Source organism: Moschus berezovskii, chromosome 23 (assembly GCF_049115385.1).
Source record: "Moschus berezovskii isolate FMDL1 chromosome 23, NW_MosBer_1.0, whole genome shotgun sequence".
Taxonomy (NCBI): Eukaryota; Metazoa; Chordata; class Mammalia; order Artiodactyla; family Moschidae; genus Moschus; species Moschus berezovskii.
The window spans coordinates 15,504,198-15,524,167 of NC_142482.1; the positions used below are offsets into that span (position 1 = coordinate 15,504,198).

Sequence of the window (19,970 nt, forward strand, 5' to 3'; positions counted from 1 at the left end):
AGGAGGTGTGAGTTCCCGCCAGGCCTTGCTGCCAGAGAGCCGAGTGCCTTGGATGCCTCCTGCATTTCTCCAGGTCTTGGCTCCCCTTTCCAGAAAGGGAGGATGGGGGGCTGGATGATGACACGACTATTAATAGGCATGGTGTTTGTGGAGCCCTGCTGCATGCTCGGCACCCCCACGGGGCTGTTCAAGCACCATGAGATGCTTCTGTCGTTCGCTCCAGTTATGGACGAGGATGTGGAGCCTCGGGAGATGTGATGACTTGCTCAGGCCTCTCTGCTGCGGGGAGGGAGGACTTGGGTCTCGCCGGGACTGTCTCCAGCCGAGCTCAGAGCCGCTGCCACTTCCCCAGCTCCCGCCGCATGCATCTCTTTCACTCCCTGCGGATCCGCAGGTTCCACTGCACACCCTCGTGCTGTGTTTTCTCCCCTCCCTCCAGTCCCCTCTTCTCTGATTTCTCTGCTGTTTATTCTGGGCCTGTTACATGTGGAACCAACACATCCCATTATTTCTTCATTACAGATGTTGGGAGTGTGGCTGTAAGCCTAGATGCCCTGGAAGCTTTGGGGACCCAGACTGTGGATATCACGGTACCCTCTGCATGTTCAGGGGACACATTCCAAGGCTCCCAGTGGACGCCTGAAACTGGAGAGTACTCAACCCTCTCTGTACACACTGTCCTGTAGCTGTACTTAAGTACTTACAGTGAAGTTTAGTTTGTAAATTAGGCACAGTAGGAGAGTAGCTGAGTTACTGGCATCACTGCTTTTGCACCTTAGGGCCATTATGAAGATAAGCGTTCCTTGAATACATGCACTGAAAAACCACAATCGGTTCAGTTCAGTCCAGTAACTCAGTCATGTCCGACTCTTTGCAACCCCATGAATCACAGCACACCAGGCCTCCCTGTCCATCCCCAACTCCCGGAGTTCACTCAAACTCTTGTCCATTGAGTTGGTGATGCCATCCAGCCATCTCGTTCTCTGTCGTCCCCGTCTCCTCCTGCCCCCAATCCTTCCCAGCATCAGAGTCTTTTCCAGTGAGTCAACTCTTCCCATCGGGTGGCCAAAGTATTGGAGCTTCAGCTTCAGCATCAGTCCTTCCAGTGAATATTCAGGACTAATTTCCTTTAGAATGGACTGGCTGGATCTCCCTGCAGTCCAAGGGACTCTCAAGAATCTTCTCCAACACCACAGTTCAAAAGCATCAATTCTTCGGCGCTCAGCTTTCTTTATGGTCCAACTCTCACATCCATACATGACTACTGGAAAAACCATAGCTTTGACTAGACAGACCTTTGTCAGCAAAGTAATGTCTCTTCTTTTTAATATGCTGTCTAGGTTGGTCATAACTTTTCTTCCAAGGAGCAAGCGTTTTTTAATTTCATGTCTGTAGTCACCATTTGCAGTGGTTTTGGAGCCCAAGAAAATAAAGTCAGCCACTGTTTCAACTGTTTCCCCATCTATTTGCCATGAAGTGATGGGACTGGATGCCATGATCTAGTTTTCTGAATGTTGAGTTTTAAGCCAACTTTTTTACTCTTTTTCACTTTCATCAAGAGGCTCTTTAATTCCTCTTCACTTTCTGCCATAAGGGTGTTGTCATCTGCATATCTGAGGTTATTGATGTTTCTCCCGGCAATCTTGATTCCAGCTGTGCTTCATCCAGTCTGCCTCACTGAAATGTAATATTTATTCAGAAGTTTTTTCTTTAACCAAGTCTTCTATGAATCTTAAACTACAAAATTGTACTTAGAATTCAAGGACTAGGATAAATTCTAAGTATTTCTCCTTTTCTATAGTAGCTTTGCTCTGTAGATTTTTAAAAATTGCTTTACAGTGTTGTGTTGGTTTCTACCGTACAGCAGTGCGAATCAGCCCTCATTACACACACACACACACATATAGTCCCTCCGTCTTGAGCCTCCCTCCCCCTTCCCACCTCACCCCTGTAGGTTGTCAGAGTACCAGGCTGAACTCCCCGTCTTAGGTAGGAGCCTCCCACCAGCTGTCTGTTCTACATGTGGTAGTGTGTATGTGTCAGTGTTGCTTTCTCTATTCGTGTCCCCCTCTCGGCCCCGCGCAAATCCCTTCTCTGTGTCTGTGCCTCTATTCCTGTCCTGCAAATAGGTTCATCAGTGCCATTTTTCTAGATCTTGAAAGCAAAGGTCATTTGGCTTACAGTTGACTTAACTCATTTCTTTCTGAAACATTTCATCTTTTTACATGAAAATGCATTTATGGGTATTTTTTTTATTTCTAGTCTTCATTTGGATTTCATAACCAGTTTGTGAAAATTTAGTTCTAAAATTAATTGCACAGAATGTGGCTGTGTATCAGCATTAAAATGCTTCTGTCTTTTCTGTTAAATGAAGGATATGTCAAAGTTTCAAATCCTTTGCTGTATAAGAGAAATAGTTAAATCTATGTTAATTTCTCTTGTATTGAATAAGTAATAAATGAGCGTTTGCTCAAGGTAATGTAGGGCATTAGCACTTGAATTTTATCAGCTTTTATTTTACTTTGCTTTAATCCTCTATTTACCTCTTCCTTTTAGGGAGACAGTTTTTTAACAAGATACAATTTTCAAAATATGTGTGCCCTCTTTGCAGTTAAGAATATTTTGTGGAGCCTTTTCACACATTTTTGAAACTTGGAAGCAGACACTAAAAATGTGTTGATTACATTGGTTTCTGCCAAAATAGTTGAAACATCATTGAAGAGGTTGCCTTTGAAAGCAAACATCCTGGCTTGGAAATATTTGTGTGTTTTGTCACATTCGGTATGGAATTTGCTTTTGCCTGACTAAAAAATTGTTGGGAATAACCCCCAGTCTGGTGCAGTCACTTCTGCTCATGTGGGCAGGCACCGTTCTGAACCTTGTGTGTGTGTGTGGACATCTCGAGGAGAGGAAACCAAGGCCCAGGAAGCCGTGTGGTTCGGGATGGAACACAGGTCACCGCCCTCTGTGACTCTGCAGTACCTTTCCTCCCAGGGATCGGCTTTCACTTTTGAAATCACTGTGTTAACAGAGGTGGAAGCATCCTGAGATCACCTTTTCCAACCTGCTGCTTTCCTCCTCGGAGAAGGCAGTGGCAAGCCACTCCAGTACTCTTGCCTAGAAAATCCCATGGATGGAGGAGCCTGGTAGGCTGCAGTCCCTGGGGTCGCTAAGGGTTGGACACGACTGAGCGACTTCACTTTCACTTTTCACTTTCACACATTGCAGAAGGAAATGGCAACCCACTCCAGTGTTCTTGCCTGGAGAATCCCAAGGAAGGGGGACCCTGGTGGGCTTCTGTCTATGGGGTCACACAGAGTCGGACACGACTGAAGTGACACAGCAGCAGCAGCAGCTTTCCTCCTTGGTAATACCTGAACTCTCTCAATTAGAGTGTAAACGCTCTTGTAGATTTTAACACAAATATATGAAGATTCGAATTGAGATTCCTTGGATGGTGCTCGTGTCCAGCTCTCTGAACTGGCAGGGATTTGGGTTCTGCAGGGAGGAACGTTTGACAACTACCTTTCCCGCACCCACTGTGTCAGTTTTTGCTTCTGTAAAATGAGCTGGTTTCTCAGTAGATAAAATTCTTCCTGAAATGCTGTGGAGTGTCACTGTCGATTTGGTGTAGGAGAGGAAAGGGGGCTTAGCTCTCAAGTCAGAAGACTTAAATGTTTTTTCTAAATAAAGTTTTTTTTAAATTGAAGTCTAGTTGATTTACACTGTAGTGTTAATTTCTGCTGTATAGCAGAGTGATTCAGTTATATATACACATGTATGTGTGTGTGTGTGTGTATGCACACATTCTTCTTTATGTTCTTTTGCATTATAGTCTGTCACAGGATACTGAATATAGTCCCTGTATAGTGCTGTACTGCAGGGCCTTGTTTATCCCTCCTATATGTGATAGTTTGCATCTGCTAACCCCCCCCACCTTGGCAACCACAAGGGCCTCCCTGTCTGTGGGTCTGTCACGTTTCATAGATGTGTTCACTTGGGTCTTATTTCAGAGTCCACGTAAGTATTTCCACGCGGCATTTGTCTCTTCCTGAGGTGTTTCACTTCCTGTGATAATCTCTAGTTGCATCCGTGTTGCTGCAGATGGAGTTATTTTTTTCTTTTTTGTGGCTGAATAACATTCCATTGTATATATGTGCCACATCTTCTTTATCCGTTCATCTGTTGATGGACATTCAGGTTTTCTCCATGCCTTGGCTATTATGAGCAGTGCTGCTATGAACATAGGGGTGTGTGTGTCTTTTCGAGTTACAGCTTTGCCTGGATATACGCCTAGGAGTGGGATTGCTGGATCATACGGTAATTCTATTTTTAGTGTTTTGAGAAACCTCCATGCTGGTTTTTGATTTTTATCTTTTAAATTTATTTATTTTAATTGGAGGCTAATTACTTTACATTATTGGTTTTGCTGTTTTTCTTACAGTGGCCGCACCAACTCACCTTCTCACCAGCACTGTAGGAGGGTTCCCTTCTCTCCACACCCTCTCCAGCATTTATTATCTGTAGATCTTTTAATGATGGCCACTGTGACCAGTGTGAGTATAGTGTAGTGTTAGCTGCTCAGTCACTTCCGACTCTTTGTGACCCCATGGACTGTGGCCCGCCAGGCTCCTCTGTCCTTGGGATTCTCCAGGCAAGAACACTGGAGTGGGTTGCCATTTCCTCCATGACCCTTAGCCCTTACCACAGTTGAGTGGAGACGTCTACCCAGCACTGAGAGTGAGCACCCACGGGTCTTCTTGACCCAGAGGAAAGATCAGTCTAAGCTGGCAGGATAGGTGTCTATTCTAAATGTGAAGGAGAGAGTTCACTCTCCTCTTGCGGGTCCTGAGCTGGAATTTAGGAACCTCGGGTCCATGCCTCGGGCCCTCCCAGCCGGCCTGCTGAGACCCTGGACACGTCCCGGAGCCTGCTGTGTCCTCAGCTTGCTCCCCAGTGAAGCCAGGGGCTGACAGCGGGCCCCGGGGTCTCCCAGTTGGAGCTCCCTGGGCTCCTTGTCCTCTGCTACAGTCCCGGCTTCCCTCAGTTACTCTTCCTAGTCCTCCCAGCCTCAGAGATGGCGCCTTTCTCCTGTTACACGTCTGGTTATTTAACCTTTTCATAAATTGTAATTATTTTTTAAAAATTTAAAAATTGCATTTGGCTTGGATAGAATTAAACACAATAAAACTGTGACTAGTCTCCTGGGGAGTGTGTGAGTCAGCTTTGGAAATTGGCCCTTGGTGTGCCCTCCCTTCCCACATGCCAGAACTATGACAGCATAGTGGTAAAAAGCGGGTGTGGCTGCCGCCCAGTCTTCTCGTGGCTTTTGACTTTGCTCAGAGGACTGAGGCTGACAGCCTCAGCTGACCAGCACGGGAGGCTTGGCCCTCCATGCCTGCCCCCGTCTGCTGGGAGGGAAATCGGAATGAGCTCTCTGATGAGGGTGTTGGCTTCTTTTCTGGCATTGAAAAGACATTTCAAGACTACATCCCGGGTTAAGTTTATGACACTGTTTTATAGAAACGAGATGACACTTGGGTAATGTCGGGCTCTCGCTGAGTAATCTCCAGGCCTGAGTTTGCTGCCAGGCACTCCTAGACAGTGGCTGGGGGTGTGGCAGTTACTTCGAAGTGACCTTACTTGGAAACCTTCTATTTCCTAAGGAGACAAGGGTTACATGATAGGCTAAAACTCACTCATCCCCAGTGCAAACATGGCTCTTCCTTCTGATGCTTCCTCCCTCCCCCTTCCTCCCTGCCTCACCCCTGTCTCCCCCCTCCCCCTCTCTCCTACCCCCCTCTTTCCCCTCCCCTCTCTCCCCCTCCCTCCCCTCCCCCTCTCTCTTTCCTACCCCTCTCTCTCCCCTCCCCTTTCCCCTCCTCCTCCTCCCCTCTCCCCTCCTCCCCCTCCGCTTCCCCTCCCCCGCCCAGCCCCTTCCTCATGAAGGTAACTGAGCACTTCAGTCTGTGTTGAGCTGGGCATGGGGGGTGGGGATGCTCCGAGGACAAGAGACCTGAGCAGGGCCCCTGCGGAGAGAGGGCGTGTGGCCTGCAGGGTCTGAGCATGTGGTTTGACTGTGGAACAGAAGGAGGATGGCCTGGGCCTGGGCAGACCGGCCAAGACTGACGTGGATCGGTGTGTCCGTGGGGTGAGGGGCGGGTGTGGTGCGGAGCCTGTTTAGGAGACTTACTCTTCGGACACCGGGGCTCGTTGCTAGAGGCGGGAGGCTCTCCGGAGCCCAGTGTGGTTCTAGATCTGTCATGACTGTGTCTTAGGAGGGGTTGATGCTGACGCGGGAGCCTGACTAAAGGTTGCTTCTGCGCCCCCGGGGCTGCTGCTGTCTCCCCAGGGCGCGGGAAGCGTGCTGCGATGATCCTGGCGGTGGCCTCCCCGTGCCACCCAGACCGTCCCCTCTCCCCCTCCTGCGAGCAGAGCCCCGAGCCAGACCCCCTGCGTGTGTCTGCTCACCCCTTCTCTCCTTCCATGGAGTGACTGGGGCAGAAGCCGAGACTCGGCGGGCTGAGGAGTAAAGATAAAGGTTACACAGTGCAGAGTGGTTTCTCCGGGTGCTTTTCCAGCAAGAGAGAGGTGGTGCTGAGTGCAGGGAAGCCGGGTTTATGAAGGTTATTCGTTTTTACTCATTTTAGGACGGAAGGGACATGGGCATTGTACTTACTGAGAGCGAGGACCCCGGGGGAGCCCCTCACAGAGACCCAGGGTGACAGGCCAGGCCCTTACGTGTCTCTCTTTTCTCTGTAAAGCTGATGAAAAGTGATGGCAAACACAGTAGCAGAGCAGGCGGGGTAGGCGTTTCACCACATGGTAGAGTTGACAGAAACTCTCTGAGAATGGAAACACAGGCCATTGAGGACACTGAGGAGAACAGGCGCGTTTCCCGGAGCCCCCGGCCGAGATCAGAGCTGGGATTCGAGGAGGCGGTGGTCCACATGGGGACGCGGACATCCCCACAGAGGACGCAGACTGCCTAGACCGGGGCTGAGGCTCGTCTGGGTGGCTGCAGGGTGAGGACGGCGGGTGAAGTGAGGGGTCCGTGGGGGAGACAGACGGAGGAGGCGGCGAAGCCAGCGCAGGGCTCAGAGACGGGCAGAGTCGGGCCCGTGCAGGGCCGCACGGTGTTGCTGGGCCTCTGGTCGGTCCAGCTGGAGCTGGGGAGCGAAAGTGCTGGAAAAATGGCCGCTGCTGTCGGAAGCCACAGACCGGCAGTGGACTGGATCAGGTTCGAGGTAATGAGATCCAGCTGAGGGTCTGTGACTGGTCAGCATGGTGAGAAGCCTGAGGCCTGTGAGGATGGGTCCCTGGATGCAGACGGGGACCCCCAGCAGATACTGGGTGCTGGGAACACGGGTCTTCTTGAGGACAGGAAGTAGATGGTGGCACAGGAGTGACCAGATGTGCAAAGGCGAGGCCTTTGTGCCGCAGATAATGGTCTGAGAGCTGCTGCTTTCCATCGTCGGGCGAGGTGGGAAAGCGTGCCCTGCCCGTGTGCCTGCTGGTGTCCAGGACTTAATGCGCTGCAGGGCGTGGTGGGGGGGAGCTGGGGTTCAATGGAAAGGCCGAAGCAGGGTGGTGGAGGTGAGCAGATTTTGTTTCCTGCAGGATGGATGCTCCTGGAAATTTGGGAGTGGAGGCAGACTGGGTCCGGGGAGAGGAAGCAGAGGTGAAAGAAGGTCCAAGAGGCTCTGTGGGAGGAAGCACATGCCCCCCAGTGGCGGCCGGCAGTGACTCGGACGAGAGTCATGCAGGCTTCCAGCGTCCAGGAGGAGCTCTGGTCTGAAACATCTTGTTTGTGTTGGATGCTGGCGGGCAGGTCTCTGGTGAGAGGCCTGAAGCAACAAGTACTGCTCATTAAGTGGTGGGAGAAGCTGACATTTGTAGAGTTTTCTACCTGCAGGCCCTGTGCTGAGCACTTAATGTAGATCACCTTGTCTAAACTTTAGAAAGATGTTATTATATCATCGTTTATGTTTTAAAAATGAGGAGGATGGGTTTTAGGGAGATGATGTGAATAGCTCCACGTCTTTTCTTTTAATTGAAGTAGAGTTAATTTACAAAGCTGCCTTGATTTCCAATATACAGCAAACTGATTCATTTATACATATATGTATATATTCTTTTTCGTGTTCTTTTTCAGTACAGATTACTACGAGATATTGTATACAGACCTCTGTAGGTCCTTGTTATTTAACTCTTTTATATATAGTAGCATGTGTATGTGGAGAAGGCAATGGCAAGCCACTCCAGTACTCTTGCCTAGAAAATCCCATGGACGGAGGAGCCTGGTGGGCTGCAGTCCGTGGGGTCGCTACAAGTCAGACATGACTGAGCGACTTCACTTTCACACATTGGAGGAGGAAATGGCAACCCACTCCAGTGTTCTTGCCTGGAGAATCCCAGGGACACTAACCTAATTTATTGCTCCCCCCACGTTGCTCCTTGGGTGACCATAAGTTTGTTTTTTAAGTCTGTGAGTCTCTTTCTGTTTTCTAAATAAATTCGTTTGTATCATTTTTTGAGAGTCCACATATCAGTGATAGGCTTCCCTGGTGGCTCAGACGGTAAAGCGTCTGTCTGCAACACAGGAGACCCGGGTTCGATCCCTGGGTTGGGAAGATCCCCTGGAGAAGGAAATGGCAGCCCACTCCAGTATTCTCGTCTGGAGAATCCCAAGGACGGCGGAGCCTGGCGGGCTACCATCCACGGGGTCGCACGACTGAGCGACTCCACTGTATCAGTGATGCCATATGTTTGTCTTTCTCTGTCTTCACTTAGTTTGGTCATCTCTAGATCTGCCCATGTTAAGTAGCTCTGGGTCTTAATCCTGTTAGCAGTTGCACTTGGGATTTGAACCCAGACAGCAGGAGCTGAAACCTTCTGTGATCTCTGTGTGCCTCCAGGATTTGGAGGAAGAGCCCTGGTTCCTTCCTGGAATCCCACCTGGCCTGCCCTTGATGGAGGAGTCAGGTGGTTTTGCCGATTTTACATTAGGAGTCGTGAGTGGCAACTTCAGATTTACAGTGTTTCGCATTTGGTTTATTTTTCTTATTAATTTTTTTGTACCATATCATAGTTAGATATACCTAGGTACATATAAAAGTTAGGTATACCTAGGTAGCCCATGGAGAGTGGTAACAGTACATCTAAAAATGTTTTAACTTCCCAGTGGGAATAATAGTTAATTGGAAATTGAAGGAGAAGGTGAAAGATTTATTAGTGGTCTTTGATATGTTAAAATTAGGTTCATAACATATTTGAATATACCCCTTAAAACTATAGCTTTTAAACTAGTGTCTGCACGTGCAGTGGTCTGTTAGAGTGTATGTGAGTGTAACGTGCTACAACAGGATTTGGGAATTTTCAGGAACTCCTTTAATAAAATATATTATTTTCTCCTAGTTGATGTTTAGCCATTTTCAGGCCTGTTAACTCTTCTTCCTTGATATCTTTCCCTGGATGTGCTGGTCAGCGCTGTAGCCTGTTGAGCTTACCCTGTGGTTGAAGTGTGTTGACTCTCCTTGTTAATGGCAGTTACCTTTGGCAGCGGACTGGACTGGAACATTCTTGACCCTGCAGAAGTCAGTCCCTGCCTCTACGCAGCTATTGCCGTTTTTTTATACTGCTATAAATACCACCCTGTGTCCTCAGGTTTTCTAGAAACAGCTAGTTTTACATGTACGTGCATAGATCTTTTTAAAAATTTTATTGAAGTGTACACAGTGTTATGTTCACTGCTGCTTTGCATATGAGCAGCTTGGTTATCCGTTTGTGTCTACATTTTCCCTCGTATTGTTCTCCATTCTGGTTTATTGCAGGGTCCTGGTTCCGGTTCCCTGGGCCGTGCAGCAGGACCTTGTTGGTTTCCACCCTGTGTGGAACAGTTCGCATCTGCCAGTCCCGCACGCCCGCCCCCCTCGCCCACTCCCCTCCCCCGGCATCTGTGTCCGGGACTCTGTTTCTGTTTCGTAGATAGGCTCGTCCATGTCATAGTTTAGCTTCCACATAAGCGCGTCTGTGTGATCACCTCTAGGTCCGTCCATGTTGCTGCAAGGGGCACCGTTCCATTCCTTTGTGTGACGGAGTAATATCCCAGTGCATATATGCACCACATCTTTATCCATTCGTCTTTCTAGACTAAAGGGCTTCTTTCGTCCGGGTTTTTAAGCTTTCTGCCATCAGTTGCCTGCCTGCCTGTGTGAACCTCTGCCTCTGTGTCGTTTTCACAGTCTCTTAGCCTCTCAGACTTGAGACTGAAGAGAGTCTTAAACAGTCCCTGATCCTGCCTGCTCTCCCCCGTTTTATAGAAGAGGATGCTGGCTCACAGCCCTGAAAGGACATCCATGAGTGAGGGCACCGGTGGCCAGCTCTCGAGGCCGGGTCTGGACTTGAGGGGTTTTCCTTCCCGTGTAGGATGACCCTCCCGCCCCACCGCCTTGCTTTCAGTCTGACCCTGATCGGCCGCCTGTCCTGACCCCCCGGCTTGGCATCACCACTGACTAAGGGAACAGCTGTTTGCTGGTGTTAATCCCGGCTTGGGACTCACTGTCTGACCCCTGCCAGAGTCACTTGGTGCCTTAACGTCATTATCAGCAGGTTAAATAGGACCCTTATCAAAGGGCCACGAGCAAATGGAGATCATGTGAACTGGTGACTATTTTATTATCATTCAGTGGAAGAAATTAAAAAAAAAAAGGCGAACAGAGTATAGGGAAAAATTATTTGATGAAAATTTCCCATTGGGGAAACTGAACGACGCTTCATGAGAAAATCAGAAAGACTTCTGGCCAAATAGTTAAGCAGTGTGGTTAGTTGGAGAGGAAGCTGGTCTCCTTTTCTTTACACAGAAAATCTGCTGGATCAGATTCTTCTCTGAAGATGGGTAACGTAGATTAATTTGTAGGTTCTATTGTGACCCATTTGAACTTGGAAAAACGTGTGCTTAAGTTGTTTGAACAAGTCTGATTAGTAAAAGAAGAATGGAGACTTTTCAGCACTGGGACATTTTGGTATGAAAAAAAATGAGATGCTTGGGTTAAATCCTCCTTTTCTATCTGTTAATCTCTTTGAAACTCGGGTTCCCTTGATGACATGGGGGAAACATTGTCATCTTACTTGTCATCTTACAAGTGAGAGGAGGATTAAGTAAAAAGTGCTTGGCACATAGTAGGTTCTTAATCTGTGTTAGCTTCCTTCCTTCCTAATGGTTTACCATTCTCTGTTCCGTTTAGATATCTGATATCCATGTTACTGGTGAGTCAGAAGACATGTCAGCAAAAGAGAGACTGTTACTGTGGACGCAGCAGGCCACGGAGGGTTATGCTGGGATTCGGTGTGAAAATTTCACCACCTGCTGGAGAGATGGGAAATTATTTAATGCCATCATTCATAAATACAGGTATGAAATTTGAGTTTCCCCGCCCTTTGATAAATCTAAGTGTTTCATTTCCAAAATTTTTTAACAGCAACTACCTTGGCATTTATTAGTTGTCAGAAAGCTTCACAGTCAGTTTTGTGATCAGAAATAAAGCAAGATTTCAGTTTGTTTTCTCTGCAAAATTGTTGAATTTCTGAAACATAAAGAATCATTTGCTTTCTAAAAAGATCAGCATTGCCACATGGTATTCCCGAGATCTGACCTCAAAAGCTTCTCAAGTTTTACCATGCACAGAATCTTTATTTATAACTGAGACCCATCTATTTTCCATCTAAAGCTTCTTCAGCAGTTTATAGCAAAGTGCGAGAAGTTGAACCAAAACAGCCATCATGGATCTTACCTTTATAATACATTTATCAACCTTTCAGTTCAGTTCAGTCGCTCAGTTGTGTCCGACTCTGCGCGACCCCATGAATCACAGCACGCCAGGCCTCCCTGTCCATCACCAACTACCAGAGTTCACTCAAACTCATGTCCACAGAGTCGGTGATGCCATCCAGCCATCTCATTCTCTGTCGTCCCCTTCTCCTCCCGCCCCCAACCTTTCCCAGCATCAGAGTCTTTTCTAGTGAGTCAACTCGTCGCATGAGGTGGCCAGAGTATTGCAGTTTCAGCTTTAGCATCAGTCCTTCCAATGAACACCCAGGATTGATCTCCTTTAGAATGGACTGGTTGGATCTCCTTGCAGTGCAAGGCACTCTCAAGAGTCTTCTCCAACACCACAGTTCAAAAGCATCAATTCTTCGGCGATCAGCCTTCTTCATAGTCCAACTCTCACATCCACACATGACCACGGGAAAAACCACAGCCTTGACTAGACGGACCTTGGTTGGCAAAGTAATGTCTCTGCTTTTTAATATATTATCAAGGTTGAACATAACTTTCCTTCCAAGGAGTAAGCGTCTTTTAATTTCATGGCTGCAACCAGTATCTGCAGTGATTTTGGAGCCCAAAAAAATAAAGTCTGACACTGTTTCCACTGTTTTTCCATCTATTTCCCATGAAGGGATGGGACCAGATGCCATGATCTTTGTTTTCTGAATGTTGAGCTTCAAGCCAACCTTTTCACTCTCCTCTTTCACTTTCCTCAAGAGGCTTTTGAGTTCCTCTTCACTTTCTGCCATAAGGGTAGTGTCATCTGCATATCTGAGGTGATTGATATTTCTCCCAGCAATCTTGATTCCAGTTTGTGCTTCTTCCAGCCCAGCGTTCCTCATGATGTACTCTGCATGTAAGTTAAATAAGCAAGGTGACAATATACAGCCTTGATGTACTCCTTTTCCTATTTGGAACCAGTCTGTTGTTCCATGTTCAGTTCTGACTGTTGCTTCCTGACCTGCATACAGGTTTATCAACCTGTAGAAACACTTAATTCTGCCCAAAGTGTCTTAAAACCCAAGAATACTGGAGTGGGTAGCCAATCCCTTCTCCAGTGGATCTTCCCGACCCAGGAATCAAACTGGGGTCTTCTGCATTGCAGATGGATTCTTTACCAACTGAGCTATCAGGGAAACGCCTTGATTCTGCAAAAGTATCTTAATTATTGTCTGGAGCTGGTGGCAGAGAGGAACAAGCTTGTTTATTTCCAGGAAAAGCATAAGCTTATCATCATCTTTCAGCTCTTTTGAGAAAGCTTGTACACTTGAAGCAAGCTTCAAACCCTCTTCAGCAGAAACCTCTAGTTGATGAATTAAATCTTGGTAAGTTTTTAGTGACCCCTAGTAAATAAATACAGAGAACATGCCATACTGGACATGTTCCATCCATATCGAACAATCTCATTCTCCTCATGCTCCCACTTCTCAGTCTTGGAGTTGGCATTGCTCGTCTCGCAGAGGTTAGCAAACCCAGCTTGAGTCCAAGCTTTGCTATCTTGGCTTGCTCCTTGGAGTCAGGCGTGTCTGGCTTTAATGATCTCAGGTTTGTGCTGTTCTTCACTGGCTTTGGAAATGAAAGGCAGCCATACTTCTCCCCTCATTTTCCTGATTTCTCTCAGCAGTGTTGACATGTCACTGCTTTGAGATTCCCAGGCTTCACAGGATACATCTAGATTTTCTTTAGCGATCCATCTAGTGATGGATTCAATGTCAAAATTTCAGCAGTGGAAATGATCTGTTGGCTCGTCAACCTGAAATGTCTCCTCTGCCTCTAGACAGGTCATTTCAAGAGGTTCTGTCCCACATATGTGCCTCAACAATTGACAGGTCTTTGAGAAAACATTTTTATAGTTCAGCTTTCTCATTCTTTGCCATATATTTTTATAATTAATAAAGAAAATAAACCAGGGCTTCCCTGGTGGCTCTGTGGTAAAGAATCCATCTGCCAATGCAGGAGGCATGGGTTCGAACTGGGAGCAACTGAACCCGTGGGCTACAACTAATGAGCCTGTGCTCTGGAGCCCGGGGGCCACAGCCACCAAGCCCACGTGCTGCAGCTGCCGAAGGCCATGCGCCCGGAGCCTGTGCTCCGAAGCTGCTGAAGGGCGTGTGCCTGGAGCCCATGCACCGCAGCTGCCGAAGGCTGTGAGCCTGGAGCCCACAGCTGCCGAAGGCCGCGTGCCCGGAGCCCACAGCTGCCGAAGGCCGTGTGCCCAGAGCCCACAGCTGCCGAAGGCCGCATGCCTGGAGCCCATGCTCCACAACAGGAGAAGCCGCTGAAGTGAGCAGGCTGCGTCGCACACCAGGGGAAAAGCTCACACCCAGCTTGAAGACCCAGCACAGCCAGAATAAAGACATAAAAACAGATAAAGTGATCACGAAAGAAAACATTGAAACCTGTACAAATAGATTGTACATTAATGAGAAGATTATTATTATACCATACTGGTTTCCAACAGACTCTCTAGGACAGCAAAGCTGGAACAAGTAAGGGTTTAGGATAGATATACCATGTTATTTCTGCTTCCCATCTGAGCAATGTAAGATGGTCACGGAATATTAGAACCAGGGGGAATCCTGAGACTCCCCCGGTTGTCCAGTGGTTAGGACTCTGTGCTGCCAGTGCGGAGGCTCAGGTTCAGTCCCAGGTCAGGAAACGAAGATCCCACCAGCAGGAATCCTGAAAGACTTTGTTGCGCCCACATATTTTACATATGAAGAAATGTGGCTCAAAGAAGGACTTACCCAAGATCTCTCAGCTAAACCGCGTCAGTTACCACAAGCTACACATTCTTTCTGACAACAAACAACACTTCTGTCAATTAACACACCTTTTAGTGGAGAGAAGCCTGGGTTAGGCAAGACTGATGTAATGAGTAAGGAGTCTGTATCAGTGAAAATGGTATCGTGAGCCTCAAATGGTGCATGTGCATGGTGAAACACTGGAAAATACAGACAAGTGGGAAAAAATCACATTTCCACTGTCAAGATCATCACTCAGACACACAGAGCTGTGGTATGTCTTTGAATTTTGTCAGTGACTTAGTAGACAGTAAGCTCTGATAGGAAGTCAAGAAACACCTGGAGTAGCAGGCAAATTTGGCCTTGGAGCACGGAATGAAGCAGGGCAAAGGCTGATAGAGTTTTGCCAAGAGAACGCACTGGTCATAGCAAACACCCTCTTCCAACAACACAAGAGAAGACTCTCCCCATGGACATCACCAGATGGTCAACACCGAAATCAGATTGATTATATTCTTTTCAGCCAAAGATAGAGAAGCTGTATACAGTTAGCAAAAACAAGACCAGGAGCTGACTGTGGCTCAGATCATGAACTCCTTATTGCCAAATTCAGACTTAAATTGAAGAAAGTAGGGAAAACCACTAGACCATTAAGATATGACCTAAATCAAATCCCTTATGATTATACAGTGGAAGTGAGAAATAGGTTTAAGGGACTAGATCTGATAGATAGAGTGCCTGGACGGAGGTTCGTGACATTGTACAGGAGACAGGGACCAAGACCATCCCCATGGAAAAGAAATGCAAAAAAGCAAAATGGCTGTCTGAGGAGGCCTTCCAAATAGCTGTGAAAAGAAGAGAAGCGAAAAGCAAAGGAGAAAAGGAAAGATATAAGCATCTGAATGCAGAGTTCCAAAGAATAGCAAGGAGAGATAAGAAAGTCTTCCTCAGTGATCAATGCAAAGAAATAGAGGAAAACAACAGAATAGGAAAAACAAGAGATCTCTTCAAGAAAATTAGAGATTCCAAGGGAACATTTCATGCAAAGATGGGCTCGATAAAGGACAGAAATGGTATGGACCTAACAGAAGCAGAAGATACTAAGAAGAGGTGGCAAGAATACACAGAAGAACTGTACAAAAAAGATCTTCACGACCAAGATAGTCACGATAACATGATCACTGACCTAGAGCCAGACATCCTGGAATGTGAAGTCAAGTGAGCCTTAGAAAGCATCACTACAAACAAAGCTAGTGGAGGTGATGGAATTCCAATTGAGCTATTTCAAATCCTGAAAGATGATGCTGTGAAAGTGCTGCACTCAATATGCCAGCAAATTTGGAAAACTCAGCAGTGGCCACAGGACTGGAAAAGGTCAGTCTTCATTCCAATCCCAAAGAAAGGCAATGCCAAAGAATGCTCAAACTACCGCACAATTGCACTTATCTCACATGCGAGTAAAGTCATGCTCAAAATTCTCCAAGCCAGGCTTCAGCAATATGTGATCCGTGAACTTCCAGATGTTCAAGCAGGTTTTAGGAAAGGCAGAGGAACCAGAGATCAAATTGCCAACATTTGCTGGATCATGGAGAAAGCAAGAGAGTTCCAGAAAAACATCTATTTCTGCTTCATTGACTATGCCAAAGCCTTTGACTGTGTGGATCACAATAAACTGTGGAACATTCTGAAAGAGATGGGAATACCAGAGCATCTGACCTGCCTCTTGAGAAACCTCTATGCAGGTTAGGAAGCAACAGTCAGAACTGAACATGGAACAACAGACTGGTTCCAAATAGGAAAAGGAGTACGTCAAGGCTGTATATTGTCACCTTGCTTATTTAACTTCTATGCAGAGTACATCATGAGGAACGCTGGGCTGGAAGAAGCACAAGCTGGAATCAAGATTGCTGGGAGAAATATCAATCACCTCAGATATGCAGATGACACTACCCTTGTGGCAGAAAGTGAAGAGGAACTCAAAAGCCTCTTGAGGAAAGTGAAAGAGGAGAGTGAAAAGGTTGGCTTGAAGCTCAACATTCAGAAAACAAAGATCATGGCATCTGGTCCCATCACTTCATGGGAAATAGATGGGGAAACAGTGGAAACAGTGTCAGACTTTATTTTTTGGGGCTCCAAAATCACTGCAGATGCTGATTGCAGCCAGGAAATGAAAAGACGCTTGCTCCTTGGAAGGAAAGTTATGACCAACCTTGATAGTATATTAAAAAGCAGAGACATTACTTTGCCAACCAAGGTCCGTCTAGTCACGGCTATGGTATTTCCAGTGGTCATGTGTGGATGTGAGAGTTGGACTATGAAGAAAGCTGATCGCCAAAGAATCGATGCTTTTGAACTGTGGTGCTGGAGAAGACTCTTGAGAGTTCCTTATACTGCAAGGAGATCCAACCAGTCCATTCTAGAGGAGATCAATCCTGGATGTTCATTGGAGGGACTGATGCTAAAGCTGAAACTCCAATACTTTGGCCACCTCATGCGACAAGTTGACTCACTGGAAAAGACTCTGATGCTGGGAAAGGTTGGGGGCGGGAGGAGAAGGGGACGACGGAGAATGAGATGGCTGGATGGCATCACCGACTCTGTGGACATGAGTCTGAGTGAACTCCGGGAGTTGGTGATGGACAGGGAGGCCTGGCGTGCTGTGATTCATGGGGTCGCGCAGAGTCGGACGCGACTGAACCGAACTGAACTGAAGCTCTGATATGTAGACTCTGCGAGCGGAGGACAAGATTGTTTACTCAGAGCGCTGATGATCAGTGAGGTCAGGGTTCAGATGAAGCCTGTCAGTTTCTGCGTCACAGCCTCCTCACCTAGTAACTCCAGTGCATAGGTGGGTTTAATGATGGCCAACTTTGGGGTGGCAAACAGTGTCCTGGTGAGAATTGCTGGGTCTGAATTAACACTGACATAGCACCTACTAAGGGCAAGGTGCTATCCTGAGCAGCTTACTTATGTTCATTCACTCAGCCTTGGCAACATCCGTAGGAATGTCGTCCTCCCTGGTTACGTCCAGAAACCGAGACCAGCGTACATACTTGCTTCAAGTCACACAACCAGCGAGTGTCGGGCTAGGGATCCAAACCCCAGTGCCCAGCTGCTGCTCTTGTTCTTACAAGGCACACCTCTGTTGCCTTATAAGTAGTGAAATCCACAGAAATTCCTTATTGAAAGCAATGCCATTCTTGATTTCAGTTATTTTTCTCAGTTTTGCAAGGAGTTTGTCATGCTTTTGAAGAGCTGAGTATCTTCCTGTGAGAGTAAGTCCAAACTCTAACTCACTAAACTGACAAACTTACTTGGAAATAATTATATGAAACAGTTAATACCTTGCTAACTTTCAGCCTGTGAGGCATTCTGTTAGTCGCTTCCTCTGCTGTCGCGTTCATACCTTCCTCGGGCTCTGGGAGGAGCCGCCGTCGCCCATGTTACAGATGGGCACCCTCCGGTTTGCCAGGGTTGCAGTGCTGCCAAGATGCAGAGTGTGATTCCCACCTGGGCTGCTTGCCTGGCACCCTGCCCCGTTCTCCCCTTTCCCTTTCCCTGCCACTATTCTCTCCCTCTTTTTACTTTGGAGACTTTGAGATCTGTAACACTGTACCGAGTTTCCCATGGCCTACACCCAAGACCCCTTGAAACGCGGTCAGTCTGCCTCCCTTACAGGATGGCATTTCAGTAGGTGTGGGTGTCGGTTACTGAGTTAGAAAGGAAAACCTGGATTGACTTGCCAGCCCTTGTCCAGAATAAAGCGCATCTCTCCTTGAGGGCCCCGCTGCCAGGAGGGTTTTGTGGCCACAGACACTGTGATGGACACGCCGCGTGTCCCGTGTGACTCAGAACACGGGCCATTGGAAGGCCGGACCCACTCTACCTGAGCGGGAAGGTCTCCGTAGCCTTTGGATGACAGTGTGGGGGTTGTCACACCAAAGGGTGGCTGTCAGGGTGTGTTTTGACGGTGTGCTCTGCTTTGAAGTTTTTTAGGTGGAAGCAAAGTATTTGTAAGCCAGCTCTTCTTCTAAAATGACTGACTTTTAAAGCCATAGTCTGCAGGCATTGTCTCTTCAATACTTATGAAGGGTTATGAACACAAATTGAGGTATACCTGCTGTGCCCTTTTTCCCTAAGTACTTAAATAAGTCACTGCCCTATTTATGTTTCAGACCTCACCTTGCTTGAGGAGAGGATTTCACTCTTCGGAACATTGTTCGTTTTGAATTTTTGTTTCCGCAGAGTAATCATTTTAGAACATTGCTTAGCTTTAGCTTTTGTTTCCCTTAACTTCTTGCTTAATTGTAGCATAGTTGATTTACAGTGTTGCGTTAGTTTCTGGTGTAACCTCTGTGTCTGTTCTTTTTCTGGTTCTTTTCCCTTTAGGTTGTTACAGAATGTTGAGTACAGGTCTCTGTGTTACACAGTAGGTCCTTGTTGGCGTCTGTTTTGTGTACAGCAGTCTGTTTAGCCTTAACTTGGAACTTGATTCCCTCGTGTGTGTTCAGTTCAGTTCAGTTCAGTCACTCAGTCGTGTCCGACTCTCCGTGACCCCATGAATCACAGCACGTGTGTGTTAGTTTTCCCTTATTAGAATTCATGGTAAAAATACTATCTGGTTTAATTGGTTACAAGATTTTTTTGTTGCTGAAGTTTCAAGTTATCCTGTGCCTAGAATATTACTGTGGTTTCTTTAACTAGAAGAAACCTTTCATCTGTAGAACTGTATTTTTTTGAATCCTTGGGCCTTTCTTTTTTCTTAAAAAATAGTTGACTACCTTTTCCCTAGTCCAAGCAGATGGTGTTGATTTATACATGGTTTTCATTGTTGATTGTCTTGATTTACTCTAAAGACAAAAGAGACAAAGTTATAAACAATTAAGAAATCACTCTTAGATTTTTGGCTACTGGGCAGAAATAATCACATTATAGAGTTGTGTTTTAACAGTTGTTTCCCTTTGATAATTATCCTCTTAAATTTTGTGATGTATTTATTTGGATTTGCTGTGGAAACACACCCACTTAATTGGGCTTTTTGGACTTTCTTAGATAAAAATTTTATTATTTGCATGGATTTTATTTGATTTCTGTAATAAAAATTATCTGAGGTGGGTTGGGTTTCTTCTCAGATACCAAGCCTAATCTTATATAGAATCCTTTGAGGGCTTTGCAGGAAAGACCTTCTGATCAGGGCAGTGGGTGGAGAGAGGGGTGTGGAACCCTGATGGGGCAGGGTCGCCTGCCCTGGATAGAGTGCAGGAGATGTCCCTGGAGCTGAGAAGGGAATAGGTAGTATTCATTAAATAAGAGTAGATCAGTATTATTTGACATAACTGATTTAGTAAGGTTTTCATGTATAATTGGCCCTTGTATCCACTGGGGGTTCTCCCACAGAT

At 46.7% G+C, this 19,970-nt stretch overlaps 1 protein-coding gene across 22 annotated transcripts in view; it reads left to right on the top strand.

Moving 5' to 3' along the window:
* The window catches only part of DST (dystonin), a 542,031-nt gene that overhangs the window by 298,668 nt on the left and 223,393 nt on the right, over nt 1-19,970 (top strand). For all 22 annotated transcript variants that reach the window (XM_088831326.1, XM_088831327.1, XM_088831322.1 and 19 more), the window contains one exon: nt 11,247-11,413. In XM_088831326.1, coding sequence (XP_088687452.1) covers nt 11,247-11,413 — 167 coding nt within the window. The remainder of the gene's footprint in view (nt 1-11,246; nt 11,414-19,970) is intronic.